The 21921-nt window shown below is 42.5% G+C and overlaps 1 protein-coding gene across 1 annotated transcript in view; it reads right to left on the bottom strand.

Annotated features, from left to right (window-relative positions):
• The window catches only part of LAMA3 (laminin subunit alpha 3), a 407718-nt gene that overhangs the window by 365497 nt on the left and 20300 nt on the right, over positions 1–21921 (bottom strand). The window contains 1 exon segment of the mRNA XM_030188133.1: positions 11861–12013. Within this exon segment, the coding sequence (XP_030043993.1) occupies positions 11861–12013 (153 nt within the window).

The following is a 21921-nucleotide window of genomic DNA, read 5'->3' as shown; positions in this document are numbered from 1 at the left end:
AGGCCTTCAAAACCCACTGTACCCACATGTAGGTGCCCCCTTCACCTCTAAGAGCTACGGTAGTGTTGTACATTTGTGGGTAGTGGGTTTTGGGGGAGGGGGATGGGGCTCAGCACCCGTGGTAAGGTAGCTATGCATGTGGGAGCTGTTTCTGAAGTCCACCGCACTGACCTCTAGGGTGCCCAGTTGGTGTCCTGGCATGTCAGGGGGGCCAGTGTACTACGAATCCTGACCCCTCCCATGACCAAAATGGCTCGGATTGGGACGTTTTTGAGCTGGCCAGTTTTAGTTTCCATTATCGCTAAAAAAACAAAATGCCCAGCTCAGAAACAAACAAATCCATGGCATTTGGTCCGTACAAACCGTATTTTCGAAACAAAAAAAGACGTCCATTTTTTTTTCGAAAATACGGTTCGGCCCGCCCCTTCATGGACCCTTTCTCGGAGATAAACGCCCATGGAGATAGGCATTTCCGTTCGATTATGCCCCTCCACGGGAGTCAAATGTAGTGACAGCACTTCCTCTCAGCATTAAAACAAAGGAAAATAGGGATCATCCGGTTTTTACAGCATCTTGCAGTAACACCTGTCAATACTAGTAATAATTTTAAAAAACGTTGGGGGTCCTGATTTTTTTTTTCAGACACTGTGTACATATATTTGAAAAGAAGTCTAAAGATCCTAGCTTAGACTCTTTAGACTGAGAACATGATTGACTGGGAAATAGATTTTGATCACTTGGGATTTTTTTTTGTCATTTCCATATATGCCAGCCTAACCACCTGCTTGCCTTCGATGCAAGTTCATAACAACTGTTCCTTCCAAATCTAAGTTTATGCTTTTTTTTCTCAATGTCTAGCACGACAAGCCTAACCTATGCTCCATTTAATTTATCAGATCATTTTTCAACCACTTACTTTAAGGGCAATTGTATAAACTGGCAGCTCAGTGTAGGTGCCCCAGTGTCATGCACTTAGCATCAATTGAATAATGGAATCTTGGCACCAAGGTTCTGTTATACAATTCCTGCCTAAGGTCAGAATTGATGTGTCCATGCATAGGTGTCAATGGCAGGCATTCGTTGGCGCACTTAGGTGGATAAGAAGAAGAGCAAGAGCAAATGCCAGGATAAACAGAGGCAGGTGGCACAGGAGAAGGGGAGATTTGGTGAATGGACCCAATGCGTGGGCCCCATGAGTTCATATCTAGCAATGCTCCTGCCCCACGGAATCATATGAGCTAGCATAACGCTATTTAGAAAAAGACTTTTTGTATTTTCAGTTTAACAGCAACTGTGCCTCAAACTATATGATGTCTTTTTTAATTCTTCTTTCTTTTTAACTTGTTACATAAGCAGGAGGAAAAAAAAAATCTTTCAGAAACATGTAACATCTTTTTTCCACTCAAATAATAAAACCATTTTGTTGGCAGCATGATCCAGAAGCAATAATGGTACTGCAGTGTATGAATCAATCCAATTTTTATTAAGTAGTGAGGGAGAGGGGGAGGTTTTGCCATGAGCTGTTGATATAATTGTATTTATGCTGGAGGCAGGAAGGGGGATCCAACCCCTGTTTCCACTTATCTATGAAACATTGGCTGTAGATGGTTTTCATTTCCTAGAGATGCTAATGAGTACTTTTGGAGTTTAAAAAAGATACCTCACATTTTTCTCACTGCACGATTCAGTATGATCTTAGAAACACAATTAGCCATTGCAGATCAGTGCTCTACAACCCGTGACTGAAAATCAAGCTGTAGTACCAGGCAAGCCAGGCTGCTGTCCCTGTAAGCTGAAGCCTTCCTGCAGTCACTCACAGCTTGCAGCCTCTCCATCCACAGCTTCTACTTCCCCACACACACTGCAGCCAGAGGCAATTGCTACTAATGCATTTCCTTTCCATAATCTGTGACATTTCCTCCTCTTTGGGGGCTGTTCTCTAAGTGGGCACCTCCTTTTAGGTGCTCCGATGCCATGCAGTTTCGACCTATTCTATGATGGCATCTGGATGCCCAGATTCAGTTATAGAACACTAGTGTTACCCAATATTGGGGCGCCTTACATTTAAGCCTCTGCAGTTACACCAGCCATAGACCTGGGTGTGGCAAGGGCATGCGTAGCTTACAGTCTTCTGTAAGTTGCGCATGTAACTGGGAGTCCCGTCTGTGTCAGCACTCCCCCCCTTGCATTTACTAGCTATGCCACTTACGTGCACCCTTGCAGAACAGTGTTTAGTCATTTTGCTGCCACTAACATGTGTAAATGTACACTTACTTGTGAAAGTTCCAGTATTCTGTACATCTATGCACACTAATGGCATGTAAATGTAGGCACCCTGTTCTACAGTTATACATTTTATATCTTTAGTTGCACCACTGCAACTCAGTTGCTTATCTAACTTCTATAACCCAGGGGGTTTCAACCCAGTCTTCAGGACACACCCAGCCTGTCAGGTTTTCAGTATATCCACAATGAATAGGCATGAGATAAGACTTGCATACAATGGAAGTAGTGCAAACAAATGTACCTCATGCCTATTCATTGTGGATATACTGAAAACCTGACAGGCTGGGTGTGTCCTGAGGACTGGGTTGAGAACTCCTGGCTTAACTCCATGTTCTTGTAACTCCATCCTGTGCTCACTCAAATAAACAGGCATCCCTGATGTCATCCTAGGACACGGTCTACAAGGCACATGGGGCTTGATCCACTAATGAGGTAACAGTTCACAGTGACACAGGTGGTCTGAGTTGAGTGAACCATTGATAAATCTGCATGTACCCTGCTCCCTCTCTGGTTGCATATAATAACCACTCTCCCCGCCCACTGCATGTAAATGTGGTGTGGAGGTCTAGCAAATCCTCTTTGAGGTTGCTGAAGGGAAGGGATAGTGACAGGGAGGTCACTTTCATCTTCTCAAACCTGCTGGTTCTGTTGTTGTTTTGCTGCTTTGGAGGGCTTGGACTAAGTGAGATCTCTGGCTTCCTGAGGGCAGCTGTTCCACTACCAAGCACTTCTTTACCAGAACATGTAGCACCAGAAGAGATACTAGCAAACGATCGATGGCCACCTACATTAACTGAAAAGTTCAAGGAGGCTCTGAGCTATTTACTTATTTATTTATTTATTTTATTGCATTTGTATCCCACATTTTCCCACCTATTTGCGGGCTCAGTGTGGCTTACAATACATTGTGAATGATGGAAATACAATTTGTTACAATTCGATTATGGGTTACATTGTGAAGGTTTATGAGAAGACAAAGTCAAAACATCATTAGGGGAATAGAACAGTGGAATGTAACAATGGGAAAATTATAGGGCGATAGAACAATAGTAAGGAACATTCGGGTATAACAATTTTATCTGTGGGTAGAGTTTTAAGTGTGGTGAAAATATGGGGGAAGAGAATTCAGAAGAGAGTGTATTGATGCATTTCTATTAGTGTGTATGGACTTCATGTATTTTGATCCTTGCAATAAGTTTTATCAAAGAGATGAGTCTTCAATAGTTTGCGTAAGTCGGTTAATTCGTAGATCGTTTTCAGGTTGCGTGGTAGTGTATTCCAGAATTGCGTGCTCATATAAGAGAAGGTTGATGCGTGCAGTACTTTGTATTTTATGCCTTTGCACTTAGGGAAGTGGAGATTGAGGAGAGTTCGGGATGATCTTTTAGCGTTTCTGGGTGGCAGGTCTATTAAATCAGACATGTATGCAGGGGCTTCACCGTGAATGATTTTATGAACTAAGGTGCATATTTTAAAAGTGATACATTCCTTGAGTGGGAGCCAGTGTAGTTTCTCACGTAAGGGTTTTGCACTTTCGTATTTTGGTTTTTCGAAGATGAGTCTGGCTGCTGTATTCTGGGCTGTTTGAAGTTTCCTCAGTATTTGCTCTTTGCAGCCTGCGTATAGTGAGTTGCAGTAGTCCAGATGACTTAGTACGAGTGATTGCACTAGGCTGCGGAAGACAGATCTTGGAAAGAATGGTCTTATTCTTTTCAGTTTCCACATGGAGTAGAACATCTTTTTGGTTGTGTTGTTCGTGTGAGTCTCAAGTGTTAGGTGGCGGTCAATAGTGACTCCAAGGATTTATAAAGTTTCTGAGATTGGCAGATTTAGTTTAGGTGTGTTAATAGTGATAAATTTTTTCGTGTTGTATTGGGAGGTAAGTATGAGCTATAAACACACAAGTCCCTTGTACTTTCCTGTTCTGCATTTTCAAGCAAGGAACTTAGTCTTTGCATCCGTCCACCAGCCATCTTGGAGCAAGACTTCTATATTAAACTCTTCTTGCCACCCCTCCACCCCCACCTCAAATCACTTATTTATCTTGAATTGACCAGGTTGTAAGCGCCATGGAGCAGTGACTGTCTGCTATATGTATCTGTACTGCAATGTGTGTACTTTAGGGGTATATATAATATTAGTAGTAGAAGAGTCCAAGGTAGCATTCGTAAGTCCCCACCAGCTGGTGCTTGAAGTATCAGTAAGATTATTTTTTTAAGTGTTAATATATTGTAAATCTAAGAGTTTATTTTCTAGCTAATTAAGGGTTCTTTGGGGGGCACAAGAATTCAGTATTTATTGGTGTTTTGCAGTGTAGGTATTATCGCTTGGTACCTTTACCTTTTGAATCAAATACATACATTTCGATAATACACATTTACTGCCATTAAAAAAAAAACATAGTCCTCACTTTCTTCCCAGTAAGTAACACCTGCTCTCACATTAGCACCAGTGTATACTTTTCACTAATCTCTCCCCGCCCCCACCTACATCTCCAGGCCCAATGCTACTCTCCCAACACCCAATCTCCCACGTTCCTCTCCATCAAATTTCCTCTCCTTCACAATAGAGCAGAATATTACACAAAATTAAATTCATAATGACATGGATATTAGAGTGGTAATAGGCAGGGCACATGTTGATTAACCAACTTTATAACCAGTTGCTAATGGAAGCCCAGGGGTAGATGTAATTTAACTCATCTGATCAGTGTTTAATGTATGCAAAATTTTGGCCTATTTTCTTGTCTAAAAGGAAAACCTTATAGGGTGAATTCTATAAACTTCACCTAAAAAATCAGCATGGTTTATAGAATAGCGCTTAAGCGTGGGGGTTGCATGTAAATTTAGGTGCGTCCATTCGTACCAACGAAAATGTGGTGCAAATGTCCCCACCGAAATTTATGCGCAGAGCCCCCTTCCTATATAATAATTCTCACCTCCAACATTCTGTGCTTGGGACCGTGGCTCCCTGGCTGCAGGTGTTCTGCGAGGCAGACACATACGGACGTCACTGACGTCAAGACACCTGATTCCAAGGCAAGGGGAGGAGTAGGGAAACACTCGCAGCGTGTTTCCCTACTCCTCCTACTGCCTCGGAATCATCTGACACCCCCCCACGCTACGGCCCCCTCAACCCCCCCCTTTCCGCGAACCTGTCGATCCCCCCCCCCCCGGAACGCCAAAAACCGCCCCCCCCCCACGCCACTGTTGTGCACTACCTGTGCTGACAGACAAAATGTTGTTCTGTCCTTCGGGTGGGTTCCTCAATCATCTTCTCTGAAAGTTTAACTCCGTGCGTCTGACGTCAGATGCACGCAGAGGAACTTCCAGACAAGATGATTGAGGAACTTACGCGAAGGGAAGAACAACACTTCGGCTGTAAGCACAGGTAGCACAACAACGGCGGCGGGGGGGGGCAGTTTTTGCCAGCACAGGGGGGGGGGACGACAGGTTCGCGGAAGGGGGGGTTCGAGGGGGCCATAGCACGGAGGGGGGGGGGGGAATTGCCTGCCTAAGGCCCGCTTCCTTACCTACAGAAATGGGCCTTTTTTACTAGTATTCTATAATTCTGCAAGTAACTCAAATCCATGTCCGTGCCCCACCCTGAAACACCCATGGCCTTCCCATTCCCATACCCCCTTTCCGAAACACATGTAAAATATAGGCGCGGATAATGCATCTAAATTTACGTGCATACATGTATTGATTTCAACTAGTGCCAATAACTGCTTGTTAAAAAGCCAATTGTTGGCACTAATTGGCTCGTTATTCAATTACATTACGCACACAAATTGGACGCCTGCCCAAATTTGCACACAGAAGTTTTGGTGATTTTTATAGAATTAGGTAGTATATGTGTAACTTCTTCCTGCATGAATTAGTCTTAGGTAAGTTACTTTACTATAAACAGAATAAGTTTATTGGTGGATCGAGATCAGGATCAATAATCACTAGAGAGTAGTTGGCAAAAACAATCCACACTCTCCACCAATACTCAAAGCTTAGTTCAGGCCAGAACTGAGGTTCTGAGCCAAAATGTTTACTTAAAAATATAGTCTTTAAACAAAAGGGACAAAACCCACAGTCATAGCAAAGCTATAGGCAGAAGAGAAAAACTAACAGCAAAAGTCTCATGTTTCTTCCTTCAGGACTCTCCACTCTTTAGAAACCCCTCTTTATTTCTTTTATTCAGGTACATCTTCAACTTTAGTTTACGTCAGATTAGAACACCATTGTTGTATCCTCTCTCTGTAGATCCCAGGGAAATCCATTGTGTCCCCTCCTGCTTCTCAGAACCAGATCCCCCGTTGTTTCTTCTATTTCTCCAATTGCACCTCTCCTTTCTCCTTAGAAGTAGCGTTGGGCCTGCTTCTCCATTCCAGCTTACACCCCCCAGCAAATGCAGAAACCTCAGCAACTCAGTTACTTAAGCACTTCTTTATTCCTTATGGCACTCCGGCTGGGCTAGTCAACATCCTTGATCCCCTTCTCAAATTATTATAATGGTGGGGGTTATCGGATACAAAGACCCTTCCCCTCACTCTGCTGTACAATGGCTGGGAAAGGAGGTACAAAAGAAAGAATTCAAACAGAACTAGCGTTTTATACCATTCACAGTTTCCTCCAACAGGTGCCTTCTACCAGTGGCTTGGGGGCCTGGGCCCTCAATTTAGGTTCAGGATCCCACAAAATTGAGGCACAGTACGCTGCTTTGGCTGGCCAAAGGGTCCCCTCCTTGTAAAGCCATGCAGTTAGCAGCACTTTTCCTAGACCGCCTCTGAACCAGTCGACCCCACTCCCCTCCCCTCACATGCTTGGTTTCTGTGAAACTGAGCATGAGGGAGGCCCGCCCCCTGTGCATGCTTGGTTAGTGTGCATATACTGCGGGAGGGCTTCCCTCATGCATGTTCAGTTTCACAAAAACACAAGCATGTGCACAGTGGGGGGGGGGGGGGGAGGGGTGTTTGGCCGGTGCAGTGATGGTGGCCCAGGAGAAGTGCCACCAACTGCCTGGCTTTGTGGGGAGGTGGTTTCCACTGGTGAGGCTTGGGGACCCCTGCCAGCTCAGGTATGTGCGTGTGGTGTGGGTACGAGTGGAGCAAAACTTTGTGCCCCCCCCCCCTTGGGCTCAGGAACTCCCAAAATCTGAGGTCTGGCTACGTGCTTGCCTTCTACTATCCCTCCCTCTCTTGTTCTAGACACTGTGGGGGTATTTACAAGTCATAATCCAGTACTTTAATAGAGTCACTCGAGATCTCTGTTATAAATAAGACTGTTGTAGCCCAGGCTCTCTGTTAGAGCTGACAGATTAGGGCCTGTGTTTAGATTTTAATGAATAAACATTGATAAAATAACATCAATGCAGAACATACTTCCTGGCATTAGATAGTTGTACTTTCCAAGAAAACCTTTGTTTCATAGGTAATTGAAACCAGGGGTTGGATTCCCCTTTCCTGCCTCTAGGTCAGGGAATACAAGATTTTCCACATAAAACAAGATTACATCAACCGTTCATGAAAATCTCTGCCCCCTCCCACACTCTTTCATAAACAATAGATTGCTTCAAACACTGTAGAGCAATTATTGCTGCCAGATCATGTTGCAAACAAAATGGTTTTATTATTTGAGTGGGAAACGAAAAAGAAATTACGTGTTATATATACATGTTTTTCCTCACAATTATATATATTTGTGAAATAGTGTATCTTGGGGAAACACAGAAAAAACACCAGTGCCCTTAGTTGCTCTGTCCCTGCTGTCCTTACCTGCCTTGAATCCTCAACTCTGCTTTTGTGGCTTCTCCACCCCAGAGCTGTACAGGCTTCTCCTCCCCCCCCCTCCTCCTCCCTCTTCCCCTCCCTCCCTCCCCCCCCCCCCCCCCCCCCCATATAGCTGTTCTCAAATGGAGGTGGTAGGAAGAGGATAACATGGATGAGGTTGGGGAGTTCAAAAGTATAACACAATATACACTACCTTGTGGCCACTAATGCAATGTAGAAATAAATACATAAGTACATAAATATTGCCATACTGGGACAGACCAAAGGTTTCCAACAGTGGCCAATCCAGGTCACAAGTGCCTGGCAAGATCCCAAAAAAGTACAATACATTTTATGCTGCTTATCCTAGAAATAAGCAGTGGATTTTCCCCAAGTCCCTCCCATACACTCAGATCCGCCCACCAGAATCAAAATATAGTCCCATCCTTTCAAGAAATGAGATCTGATACTACACAACATTCTATTTTCTCTGTTCAAGGTCCCAAACTTTGGAATAAACTATTAGCTCATTTGCGTCTATCATCCTCCCTCTCTAAATTAAAAACCGACCTAAAAACCTTTCAATTCACAGATACACATAGTTGAATCTTCTCCTATTTTCTCCTCATAATTGGAGCGGTAGCATCCTGGATATCACAATTCTCCCCTCTCCTTTGTGCTCGCCCCCACCCCCTCAGCTTTCTTATCCTTCCCTTTTCCCTCACAGTCAGTTGTTATCACACTCCCTATCCTCTCGTGTTTTTCTATTGTAAGCCACTCAGATATTATTTGATGGGTGGGGTATAAGCCTTTAATAAACTTATAGTCACTGTCATTTCACCTCTCTGGAAATAGTGTGATAAAACATGTACATTTCTGATTCTGTCCGATCCCTAGGTTTCATTGTGCCATTTCATAGTTTATCTCATTGATTGTACTTATGTTTATATTTGGTCATTGTACTAACATAAGAACATAAGAATAGCCATTCTGGGTCAGACCCCCCTCCAGCCTACCTCATAGTTGGAGGAGGGAGGGACTAGCACTCCCTCCCTCCTCTTAGGGCACCTCCTCAAATTGGCAGCACCCTGCCCAGTGAATCCTAAGATGCGCTGTGTGGGGCTTAACTTAAACCCCATCCAGTGCATCCTAAGATGCACCGGCCAGGGCAAGGCGTCGCTATTTTGAGACGATGCCTGTAGAAGAGGGAGGGAGTGCTAGTCCCGCCCTCCTCCCAACTTTTAGGTAGGCCATGGGGGGGGGGGGGGGTACCGGTGCCGGTGAGGAGGGCTAGCAGTCCCAGTAGACTACCAGGGTCTCTTCAATGTTGGGGGTGGAAGCTAGCAGCCCCACTGGACCACCAGGGTCTTTTTAGTGTTTGGTGGGTGGGGGGCCTGGAGGATCACTGGACCTCCAGGCTCTGTGTTTGGAGGGGCAGGCTTAGGTTTGACAAGTCTGGTAGAAAATCCCAGATCTGTCAAACCTCTTCTGCTGTTTGACAGGTCTGGGCTTTTTTTGTTTTGACAGCCCAGAGCTATCAAGCATCTTCTGCAGGAGAATTGTGCCTTGGGTGTATGCCCAGACACAATCCTCCCACAGAAGTACCCCTATGATCAGAGCTAATAGTGTGTATAAATTTGCCTGCGATTAGCTTTGATCATAGGGGCATTTTACCCCACGCTGTTCCGTTGCTAATTTTAGAGCGCTGTTTGGAACAGCACAGGGCTTTTGATCATCTGCACCAAGAAGAGGTTACATGTAGTCCTGTGTTTCAATCAGAACCACAACTCCATGAAAGTAATGGGGCGCCACCAGAACCCGATCAGCTTGTTTGGCTTCACCTGGATGATGTACAAATGCTAAGTAACTCTCTACAGGACAGGGTCCAATCTCTCTAAAACTGCTTCAAAATTCCTTCTGCCAACATGAGAAACAAACGTCAAGTAGTTGGCTATCTGTGTGGCTCAGGAATTTGGCAACCAGAGATTTCTATACGTAGCAGATGGCTCAAAAGATCAAATCCTAATGAAAAGGACTCCTAGTAAATTGTGTGTAAATGTTCCATAAAATTTGGAGAATGTATTTTTAGTGCATTTCCTGTAAAATTTAGAGAATGTATTTTCAGTGCATTTCCTGCAGAGTTTCCCTAGAGTGACTTGGTTTAGGGGCTGGAGCGTCACTAATCTTCCTTATAGTTGATGAACTTACTGCGGCACCCCCCCCCCCCCACCCCACCCCACCCCACCCCACCCATAGTCCTCTTAGTATCAGAGAGGATGGATTGCATGAAAATGAATTCAGCACACACAGGATAAAACCACAAGAGATGGAGAACTGCAGGAAACAAAACAGAGGCAAACACATTATAGGCAAAAGTGAGTCTCTTTCACAGAAACTCTGAACAGTAAAAGGTTGGAAAATCACAAAATTTGTACTTGTGTTACATTTTCATTTTTTTCTAGTGTTTTTTGTCCAGGGTTTATAGACTATCAGACAGCAGAGGAAAACATATGTTACATTAACAGCACAAGCCTTGAACACATGGATCTGACTCAAACTATTTTATTAAAGTTATTTATTTTCAAATAAAATGTTTTTGGGGGAAGGTGGGGTGTCAAAAGTTTTCTCCTCCCATTCCTTTGTGGTTTTTCTGTTAGCTACAATATTGAGAGTCTTCATTTACAAATATCTGGGATTTCCCCTGTTTTTAATCATCTCCTATCTAGCCAGCAATTGCAGTGACAGCCAGAGGCCAGTGTTCAATGACCAAGCAAGGCTTGAAAATGGAACCTTGGTCTCCTTGAAAACAAACCAAACAGAAGTATCCCCCTAACAACACCACCCAGTGTATAAAGAAAAAGAGAAAAGTAGGGGGTAGATCAGATGTGTAGCTAAACAGCAGTTAAATATAAAGTCCAAAGACTCGACGAAGTCCTGCGTTTCGGCGCTCACTGTGCCTGCCTCAAGCGTCAATACAAGGTATCTCAGTCACTGATGATAACAACACATAAATGGGCTAGAGAATCCAGTAATACAGCATTCAACAAAGACACAACAAAGTATCGCCACAGTAGCACATTCAAAGTAAAATGCATGTCCTTGGTTGATCTTGTCTTGAAAACATCACATACTCTCATCTTACTAAAGGTTTCCAAGCAGTAAACAGTCTATAAGAACAGTACAATAAAGCACATTACTGAATGGTTACTAAAGACAGCAAAGCGTGCAAACAGACCATTGAATTCTGCTGAACCTGCTGCAGAATCCTCACTTCAGGCTCTATAGAGAGATAGGCCTGTCGCCCAAGTAGTCTGAGGCAGCCAAACTGGGATCCCTCCCTAATGACACAGCTGGTTCCTGGTGCTCATGTAAGTGCTCACAACAACTCCTAATGCTCCTTCAGCAGCTGCAAGGAACAGTGGAAATCCATCCCCAGCTGAAGTACATTGGCACCTGCTGACACATAGGAGATTTGGGTTCAGTTCATGGACCCAGTTGCTTTTCAAGCCAGCCAAGCCTGTGAAGGCAGGACAGGGAGTTGCAGCTCAATAGTGCCACCGGATGACTAGACTCAGGTTGCATATGCACTGTGCTCTAGATAGATCCAGGGTAGACAGAAGGAAGATTAAATGTTAGGGGGAGGGGAAGCGTTGTTGTGATTCATTATATCATAGACCAAAGTAGTAGTCAATTCAGTTCTGCTGGAAACCTTTAATGGGAAGGATGAAGAAAACGCTGAGCCAAAAAATATACACTTGTAAATTTTTGACACTAATATTATTAAGAATAATAATAGTAATAAACTTTACTCACCTGCCCTAAATCTATAGTGACATTAACTTCATTGTACTGCAGGCCTAATGACAGAGGAGGGCTCTGCCACCACCTTTCTGTTCCATCAATAGCATTGGTAACTGGGTGGGCTTTGTTAGGGTCACTAGAGTCACAATAATCACAGAACTGGCCCTGGAAGAGAGAGAGATAAGAGCCAGTCAGTAGATAGACATGCAATCGATCACATCAAAATGATTCTTTCCAAAGTGCCCTATTAATGGGCGAATTAACCACAGTTCCATTAAAGAACAACAATAAGACTACACAGGTTCATCGAGTGACGGGAGGAGTTGTAGTAGGGAAAAATGAACACAAACCGTGCAAAACTAAAAATATAAATGGGCTGCTAAATTTCAATTATTTATATTATAGATTAGGGGTTACCAAATATTTGTATTCGATTTGATTCAGCCCCGAATAGTGCCCTAAATACATTATTCATATTTGGCTGAATAGTGATTTAAATTCAAATACGAATAATCCGGGGCTCTACTATGCTAAATCCTATTGAAATAAACACTTATCTGTGATTTCACATTGCTTATTTTATTATTTATGATAAAGCTCAATGCCCATTTTTCGTATTCCATATTCGTATTTAGCTGAATAATACTTTTCATTATTTGTACTTGTCCAAATAGTAAAATATGCTATTCAGTACAGCTCTATTATAGATATCAATATAGATATACAGATGGACATATATAGATCTAGATAAACTTTAGCTGAAAATTGTTGGTTTCATCACCCGTCAATGGTCAACCACTGCCTTTTAAAAAAATAAAAACTTAAATGTAAAACATAATTACTATAATTGTGTGCATATCCTTAAATATGCTTCCATGCTGTCTATTAAAATACATCATTTGTACCCTGCTGACATTTATCGTATTTCTGTTAAATGAATGCTCTACTGTGCTGTTTTAATACATACATTTCTGACATGATATCATGTCAATCCTATTATTTGGATTCAATTTGCATATCTCCAAGTTTACCTCATTGACTGTATTGATGCTTATAGTTGATAACACAGTAACATAGTAAATGCTGGAAGATAAAGACCTGGCACGGTCCATCCAATCTGCCCAACAAGGTGGCCAGAGTTGAATCTGGCACTCTGCATAGGTTCCACTTCTTCAAGATTAAATGCTGGTATACTTAATCTCTGTCTCTCCTTGTTAATTTAGGGGCACAGACCATAGAAGTCGGTCTGGCACTGGTCCTACTTCTCAGCTACTGGAGGTCCTGTCAAAGCCCACTCCAGCCTTGATCCTGATTATCCTTGATCCTGGTCATTTTACTATTGTTATTCTGTTAAAACTGTAATTTTTAAGGCAAACTGTACCTGCTCTACACTGCATTGGGTGAATCACTTCATAAAATTGGTTTAAAAAATCTAAATAAATAAATATAACAATTAGCTGAAAATGTTTGTTTAATCAGCCCCTTCAATGGTCAACCAGCATGTAAGTGCAACTTTTTAACAAATTAAAAACCCTAAATACAAAATATAATTCCTATAACTGTATGGAGGAGTAGCCTAGTGGTTAGTGCAGTGGACTTTGATCCTGCAGAACTGAGTTCAATTCCCACTGCAGTTCCTTGTGACTCTGGGCAAGTCACTTAACCCTCCATTGCCCCTGGTACAAAATGAGTACCTGAATATATATAAACCACTTTGAATGTAGTTGCAAAAACCTCAGAAAGGCAGTATATCAAGTCCCATTTCCCTATTTGAGATTCTACATGGAATGTTGAAACTATTTGTAGATTCTAGATGGAATGTTGCTACTATTGAGATTCTGTTGCTACTATTTGAGATTCTACATGGAATGTTGCTATCCTACTAGCAACATTCCATGTAGAAGCCTGCCCTTGCAGATCAGCTGTGCAGGCTTCTGTTTCTATGAGTCTGACGTCCTGGTGCAGGACGTCAGACTCACAGAAACAGAAGCCTGCCTGGCCGCATTGCTGATCTGCAAGGGCAGGCATCTAGGTGGCATGTTACTAGTGGAGGAGTAGCCCAATGGTTAGTGCAGTGGACTTTGATCCTGGAGAACTGAGTTCAATTCCCACTGCAGCTCCTTGTGACTCTGGGCAAGTCATTTAACCCTCCATTGCCCCTGGTACAAAATAAGTACCTGAATATATGTAAACCACTTTGAATATAGTTGCAAAAACCTCAGAAAGGCAGTATATCAAGTCCCCTTTACTTTTCCAATAACTGCATGGATATGTTCAGACAGCAAGTAATGATGCTGCTCCCAAATTAGCCTTTAATAACATGCCATTGTTTCATAACATATCAAGAGTTTGATCTAAAAGCCCTTCAGCTGAGGTTACAACAGCCAAAAAAAACAGAGAATCTATATAAACAGTTGGAGATGGTGGATACAAGGACAGTCTCTGAGTAATAGAAAACATGGGACAAGCACGGAGGCTCTCTGAAGGAGAGGAAGAATTGTAGTGCTGAGCAGATGGTATGGTTGGGCAGGCTGGATAGGCTGTATAATTGTCAAGCTGTGTTTCTATGTTAACTAGGGAGCTATGTAGTTATTTACTTATTTATTTTTGATTCATGATTCTTTGAGATGACTAAGCTTTCTGTTCTGGCTCTGAAGATGATAGCTTGCAACCAAGAAAACTGAAGGAGCTAATTACTTATTAAGGACAAATAATTATGCTTCCCTTGGTTACCAGAAGCTCTTTCTTCACTCTGACTTGCAGAAATGCAAATTATTTTCCTCCTCTGCTGACCTTTGTTATGACATTTATTACACTTTGATAGAATTGTGTTAGCAGTATTTGCCTTCTCCGGTACTTATTATCTTTATATGCTTTGTCAGTGATAAGCAGAAGAAAGCCGTACCGTTGTATACTGTGCAGTATTTCAAAAGTGCATGCAGCAATCTCTGATAACCTGGATCAATCCAAAGTCCAACAGGTTCTGCCATTATTTTTTAAATTGCTTTTAAACATCCCCAGCAGACGGTCCCTGAAACCTTGGAAGCAGCCACATAAGCAAGAGTTATCTCAATTGACACTCACTAGGGGGTCCTTTTACTAAGACGCGTAGGCATCTATGTGCTTACAATGCACGTCAAATCAGAACTACTGTCCAGCTACTGCGTGCCCCGGGCGTTAATTCTAATTTCTACACGCGTCCAAAACATGCAGCAGAAAATAATTTCTATTTTCTACTGTATGACACTAACCGGGCGGTAATCGGCAGAGTGCATGCGCTGACAATTACCACCCAGCTAAGGCGTGAGACCTTATCACTAAGTCAATGGGTGGCGGTAAGGTCTCAGACCCAAAATGGACGCGTGCTGATTTTAATTTTGCACAACAGAAATAGGGTGGAGAGGGCCCAATGTCAAGAGATCAGTTTGGTGACTGATCTCTTGACATTGGGCCCTCTCCACCCTATTTCTGTTGTGTTCGATTGCTGTGGAGAGTGTGAACCCCACTTTGTCTCTCTGGATTTTAATTTTGCTGCACATCCATTTTCAGCAAAAAAAAAAAGGCCTTTTTTGCAGGTGCACTGAAAAATGGACCTGTGCGAGTTCAATACATGCTTCTATACCAGCGCAGGCCATTTTTCAGCGCAACTTAGTATAAGGGCCCCTAGATCTGTTTGGTCTGTGCTGATGTGATGAAACAAATGACATCACATATGCTAAAGAACTAATGAGATCTCTTTCCCTGTGATACTGTTCTGGATATAGCTGCTTCCAGGGGATCAGTACGTTTACTTTCTTCAAAATATAGACTTTAAAGGAGTATATTTTTTGATACACCATGAATACTTGAGAACTCGCTTTTGTATGTGACGTACTGAGAATGGTTTGAGGACCTTTGGACAAAGTTTTCTTCTGCCTATTATAATGGAGAGCATTCAGGCTTAGCGCTCAGCACTCATACAGGACCCCTGATGAAGGCTAACTTGCCAAAACATAGCCCATGTCAGGTCTTGCCTGTATTCACTATTTGTGAATAAATATTTTGGAACATCTCAACTGCAATTGGAACTTGTGGTCTTTGAACTTGTGGGTTTGGTGACTTCCACCTCTTTGGCTTTTATTTGCTGCTCTTTTGTGTAAGATCCTTTGGCTTTTTTTTTGTTTGTTTATTTTGGGCTACCATGCCATGACTGTTATTTACAACTACCCAGTTTCCCCACCTACTTTATATTCCCTCCCAACAGCTACTGCAGTGTCTGTCTTTAGCCATGAGTCGCAGGCTATAGCTCCCTTTAGAGCATGGTAATTTGGACCCCAAGTCTGGTCCCCAGAGGTCACCTGTGAACAGTAACTAGGATTACCTTCTTCATCTACCCATCTCCACCAAGGGTGTGAAATATTGCTTCTATTATGGAACAATTACATTTAGACCAAGTATTTACTGATGGCTGGTAGATAGAGGTTTTTATGTCAGACCTTTAAGTGAGATATAATGTTGAACTATAGTTTTTAAAGCATTATCTATGATTTTAGCATGACTTATGAGAGTAAAAAGTGCTTGGTTTTGAATTTGATATTCTGTTGTATATGTAGGGGTAAAGCCTTGAAACAGCTAGAGGTGAAACATAAATGGGTGGCAGCACATTACCCTTCCCCCCCCCCCCCCCCCCCCCCATATTATACAAGATAAGTAATTGTTGAGTATTAATGACAAAGTTTTTAAAAAGTAATATCATAAAATGAGTTTTTTTTAATGGTTTAAAAGACATATAAACACTTAATGTGAAGATTTAAGTGGACCGATGATGATATACGGTGATGAAATCCTGGTTCAATCATGGATTGATTCCCATAGAAGCAAAGGAAACTCAAATCTAATGGTCCTTTACCTTACATATAGATAGTAAATGTGATGCGATAGTGGGCAAAATATGTACCCTAGTTCACAAAATCATTCACGGCGAAGCCCCAGCCTACATGTCAGACTTGATAGACTTACCACCCAGGAATGCTAAAAAATCATCTCGCACATTCCTTAATCTTCATTTCCCCAACTGTAAAGGTCTAAAATACAAACTAATGCACGCATCAACCTTTTCATATATGAGCACACAAATCTGGAATGTGCTGCCGCGCAACCTAAAAACGATCTATGATCTAACCAACTTTCGCAAACTACTGAAGACCCATCTCTTTAACAGGACATACCACAAAGATTAACACATGGGAACTCCCCCACAAGTATCCAAAATAGTCTTAAAATGTTCTCTTGTTATGTTACTATCATGTTTTTCATTATCATGTAACCCAAAATCCTTCTGTAATACCAAACGTCTATTCTCTTCTTATGTCCAGTATCCATGATGTATTGTAAGCCACATTGAGCCTGCAAAGAGGTGGGAAAATGTGGGATACAAATGCAATAAATAAATAAATAAATATAATAGCATTGCTTTATAAAGTCTGCGATTTACAGTTGTTTATAGCAGCCAGTCGAGTACTTGGGTTTTTTCCTGCCATTCTGTCTATTCAACCTGGGGCACTGATGTCACAGCTAAAGCCCCACTACCATAGAAGCGGAAATGGGACTGTGAAGGAGGAAGTAGACAGAAGAGGGTGATGGAAATGGAGAGGTGAGGATATAAAGAATGAGAAGGGAAGGAACAGTGTGCTCTCCTCACCTTTACTCTACCACACACCCACATTCTCTGCTACATACGTACTCACCTCACCACCCAGAAACACAAAACTATTTAAAATTGTCAAAACACATGCAGATTGTGAAAAATTGCAGGAAGACCTTGTGAAATTGGAAGACTGGGCATCCAAATGGCAGATGAAATTTAATGTGGACAAATGAAGAGTGATGCGCATTGGGAAGAATAATCTAAATCATAGCTACCTGATGCTAGGGTCTACCTTGGGAGTCAGCACCCAAGAACAGGATCTAGGTGTCATTGCAGACAATACACTGAAATCTTTTGCCCCAGTGTGTGGTGGTGGTGGCCAAAAATGCAAACAGGATGCTAGGAATTATAAAGAAAACGATGGTAAATAAGACCAAGAATAGCAGGCCTCACCTTAAGGGTCCTTTACAAAGCATCGGTAAACATAACACGGACTTACCAAATGCTAAATCGGGACAACCACTGGCCCAACGTGGCCACTAGCGGTAGTTCTGCCCTGAGAGCACACCATTTCCGGGGGGGGGGGGGGGAGAAACCCGAAAATGGCTTGCACAGCAGTAACCCAGCGGTAATCGGCAGTGCCCACTGCAGGGTTACCGCAGGAGCCCTTATTGCCACCTCAATGGGTGGCGGTAAGGGCTCCCCACCACATTATCATGTGGTAAGAGTTCTCCTAACGTAAGGCCATGTTTGTCTGGGGGCTTTTTACCCGCTGCGGTAAAAAGGGCCCCAGCACGAGGGAAAAATGGCCCCCACAGCTAGCTCAGGGCCCTTTTTCCTGCAGCTTGGTAAAAGGACCCCCTTGAGTATTGCATTCAATTATGATCACTGTAGCTGAAAAAAGATAAAGTGGAATTAGAAAAGGTTCAAAGACGAGTGACCTAAATAATAAAAGGGATGGAACTGTTATCATATGAGGAAAGGCTAAAGAGGTTTGGGTTCTTCAGCTTGGAGAAGAGATGGTTGAGGTGAGGGGAGATATGATTGAGATCTACAAAATCCTGAGTGGTGTAGAACAGGTAAAAGTGAATCCAATTTTTACTTTTTCAATTAATTCAAAGACTAGGGGACACTCTTATATGGAAATACTTTTAAAACACATAGGAGGACGTATGTTTTCACTCAATAAATAGTAAGCTCTGGAACTCATTGCCAGAGGATGTGGTGTCAGTGGTTAGCTTATCTGGGTTTAAAAAAAGTTTGAACAAGTTCTTGGAAGAAAAGTCCATAGACTGCTATTGAGACAGACATAGGGAAGCCACTGCTTGCCCTGGGATTGGTAGCATGGAATGTTGCTACTCTTTGGATTTCTGCCAGATACTTGTGACCTGGATTGGCCACTGTTAGAAACAGGATAGTGGGCTACATGGACCATTGGTCTGTCCCAGTATGACTATTCTTACATTCTTATGTGTGTTCTTATGTACCACCCTGCCATTTTGCACGCACCTCTACCCAGTCAACTATGACCCAGTCGTACACCCTTATACTCTCAACCATATGCCCTGTAAGCCTCCCATTCCCCCCCCCCCCCCCATCCAGTCACATCCACATACATCCACCTGCCATCACACACTCGTCCTAAACAGGCACACACTGCCTCATCCTGTTCAAACATAAATACAAACAAATACAACACCCAACCCTCCCACCCCCATTCCACTATCTTAACATAGCAACCAAAAGACACACACACATGGAGCTTCAGTAGTGAGTAATGAAACATGCTGTTATGTGACTGTGCAGTTCTAGACTTTTCTTCTCCAGTGGTTGTACTACATTATATGCTTATCATGGAAACTGAAAAAAAAATTATGTTTTTACATAAGACATAGAGCAACTTTTAAATTAGGTCATGGGGAAAAGTCTACAGTTGCTCAGGAGAGCTTGATTCAGAGTGAGGTATTTTCTAGGGGCAATATTAAATCAAGAAAGTCAGAATATCCAGAGACAGTTGTGGGGGGGGGGGGGGGGGGGGGTTTGAGCTGAAGCGCAAACAAATATAAATGTTTCAAAATCACCTGAATCAACTGCCAAAAATAAGCAAGAGGTTCTTAGAAACTATAATGCTAGAAGTCTACAAACTAAGGGGCATTAGTTATCAATGTGGGCTACCATTACAATGTGTTATTTTACAATTAACTCATGCTGTTTTAGCACAGGTCCCATTCTATACAATGAGACCTAGTTACTAATAACTGGGTTGAACAGTAAAATAACATGTCTTAATGGTAGCTTTTGTTGATAACTCCCCCCCCCCCCCCCCCCCACCACCACCACCAAGAGGCCTATTTAGTAAGCTGTATTATGGCAATAATACATATCAATTAGCATTAACTCCGTTTAACAGAGATATTTTTAAATTAAATTTCCAAAATATGTAATTCAAGACAACATCTAGAAATAGGCAAAAGGACAATATTACAGCAATTAACATAAGTCAGAAATAACAAAAAGAGGAATCTGAAAACATGCCATTCCTAAAGTCCACAATTATTGGAGAAAGGCAAGAGATCAAATCGTATAATAGAACTGAACATTCAACATTAATAAGGAATAATTCCCTAGAGTGCAGATATATTCTAATCAATCAAACAGAGATAGAGGTTCAGATTTAAATACCAGAGTCCCCAGAAGAATGAGGGACCGTATCTTGACCCTGGTCCACTGTCTTGTTACTCAGAAATATCACCAATTTTGAAGGTTCAAAGAAAATATAATTCACATTCTTATATTTAACCGTACATTTACAGGGGAATTTCAACAAGAAAAGAGCTCCTGGAGCCACAACCCTGGGTCTGATAAGAAGAAATTGTTTACAACGCCTCTGAGTAACTTTGGCCACATATGGGAACATATGTACTTTCAATGTACAAACCTTAGTGTCCCTATGTCAAAAATAAAGCTTAAAAAGCCGGTCTCTATCATAATCTAATGCCGTGGTAGCTGGCTGGAATCACAGGTTCTTCTTTAGATTATTCAAGAAAGGCTGCTAAATTTAAACTATACTCATATCACCCCTCTTCTCAGGTCACTCCACTGGCTTCCAATCCGATACCGCATTCAGTTCAAGCTTCTCCTTCTTACCTACAAATGTACTCAATCTGCTGCCCCTCACTACCTCTCTACCCTCATCTCCCCTTATGTTCCCATCCGAAACCTCCATTCACAGGACAAATCCCTCCTCTCAGTACCCTTCTCCACCACTGCCAACTCCAGGCTCCGCCCATTCTGCCTCACCTCACCCTATGCCTGGAACAACCTTCCTGAGCCCTTACGTCAAGCCCCCTCCCTACCCATCTTCAAGTCTCTGCTTAAAGCCCACCTCTTCAATGCTGCCTTCGGCACCTAACTCTTACCTTCAGGATATCCAGACTGCCCCAACTTGACTGCCCCTATCGAATTGACTACTCACTTGTCCTTTAGATTTGACTACTCACTTGTCCTTTAGATTGTAAGCTCTTTGAGCAGGGCCTGTCCTTTTATGTTAAATTGTACAGTGCTGTGTAACCCTAGTAGCGCTTTAGAAATGTTAAGTAGTAGTAGTAGAAATAGGTGACATGGGATCCACATCTCCTTCTACAGTATTTTTCTTAAATGGCAGAAGAGGTAATACCCTAGAAGCAAGGGGTATTGACTCTTTAGGTACACAAAGAGGGGGATAATCGAACGGGGCGCCCAAGTTTTCACGAAGACGTTCATCTAGCCTGTTTCTAAATGTGGCCATATCTTTTTTGAGATACGGTGACCAGAATGGCACATCTACTCAAAGTTGGCACATCTACTCAAGGTGTGGTTTCACCATGGAGCAATACAGAAGCATTATGATATTCTTTATTTTATTCTCTACTCCTTTCCTAACAACTCTAAACATTTTATTTGCTTTCTTGGCTGCTGGAATACACTGAGCAGAGAATTTCACCATGATGCCTAGATCTGTTTCATGGGTTGTGACTCCTAATGTGGAACCTAGCATAATGTATCTATAATTTGGGTTAGTCTTCCCTGTGTGCATCACTTTGCATATTAAATTTCATCTTCCATTTGGATGCCCAGTCTCCCATTCTTGCAAGGCCCTCCTGCAATTTCTCCCAATCCATATACTGTATGATTTACCAACTTTAGAATAATTTCGTGTCATCTGCAGATATGATCATTTTACTCATTTGAGTTGATATTTAATATGGTTTAAGCAAAAGGGAGAGGCTCCTTCCCACTTATACCATTCTAAGCGGACAGAAAAGTGTTGCCGGGGGGGGGGGGCAGAGTGGGGGCAGGACATCAGCTGGGTTGGAAGGTGGGGTCAAAATCTCTCGCTTGAAAAATGCTCCCCCTTGGGGGGTCTCTGATCTACAGATACTTGGAGTCTGTTCAAGAATGTCAATGC

This window comes from Microcaecilia unicolor, chromosome 1 (assembly GCF_901765095.1).
Source record: "Microcaecilia unicolor chromosome 1, aMicUni1.1, whole genome shotgun sequence".
Lineage (NCBI taxonomy): Eukaryota > Metazoa > Chordata > Amphibia > Gymnophiona > Siphonopidae > Microcaecilia > Microcaecilia unicolor.
The sequence above is the reverse complement of the archived record's forward strand: the minus strand, read 5'-3'. Positions and strand labels throughout refer to the sequence as shown.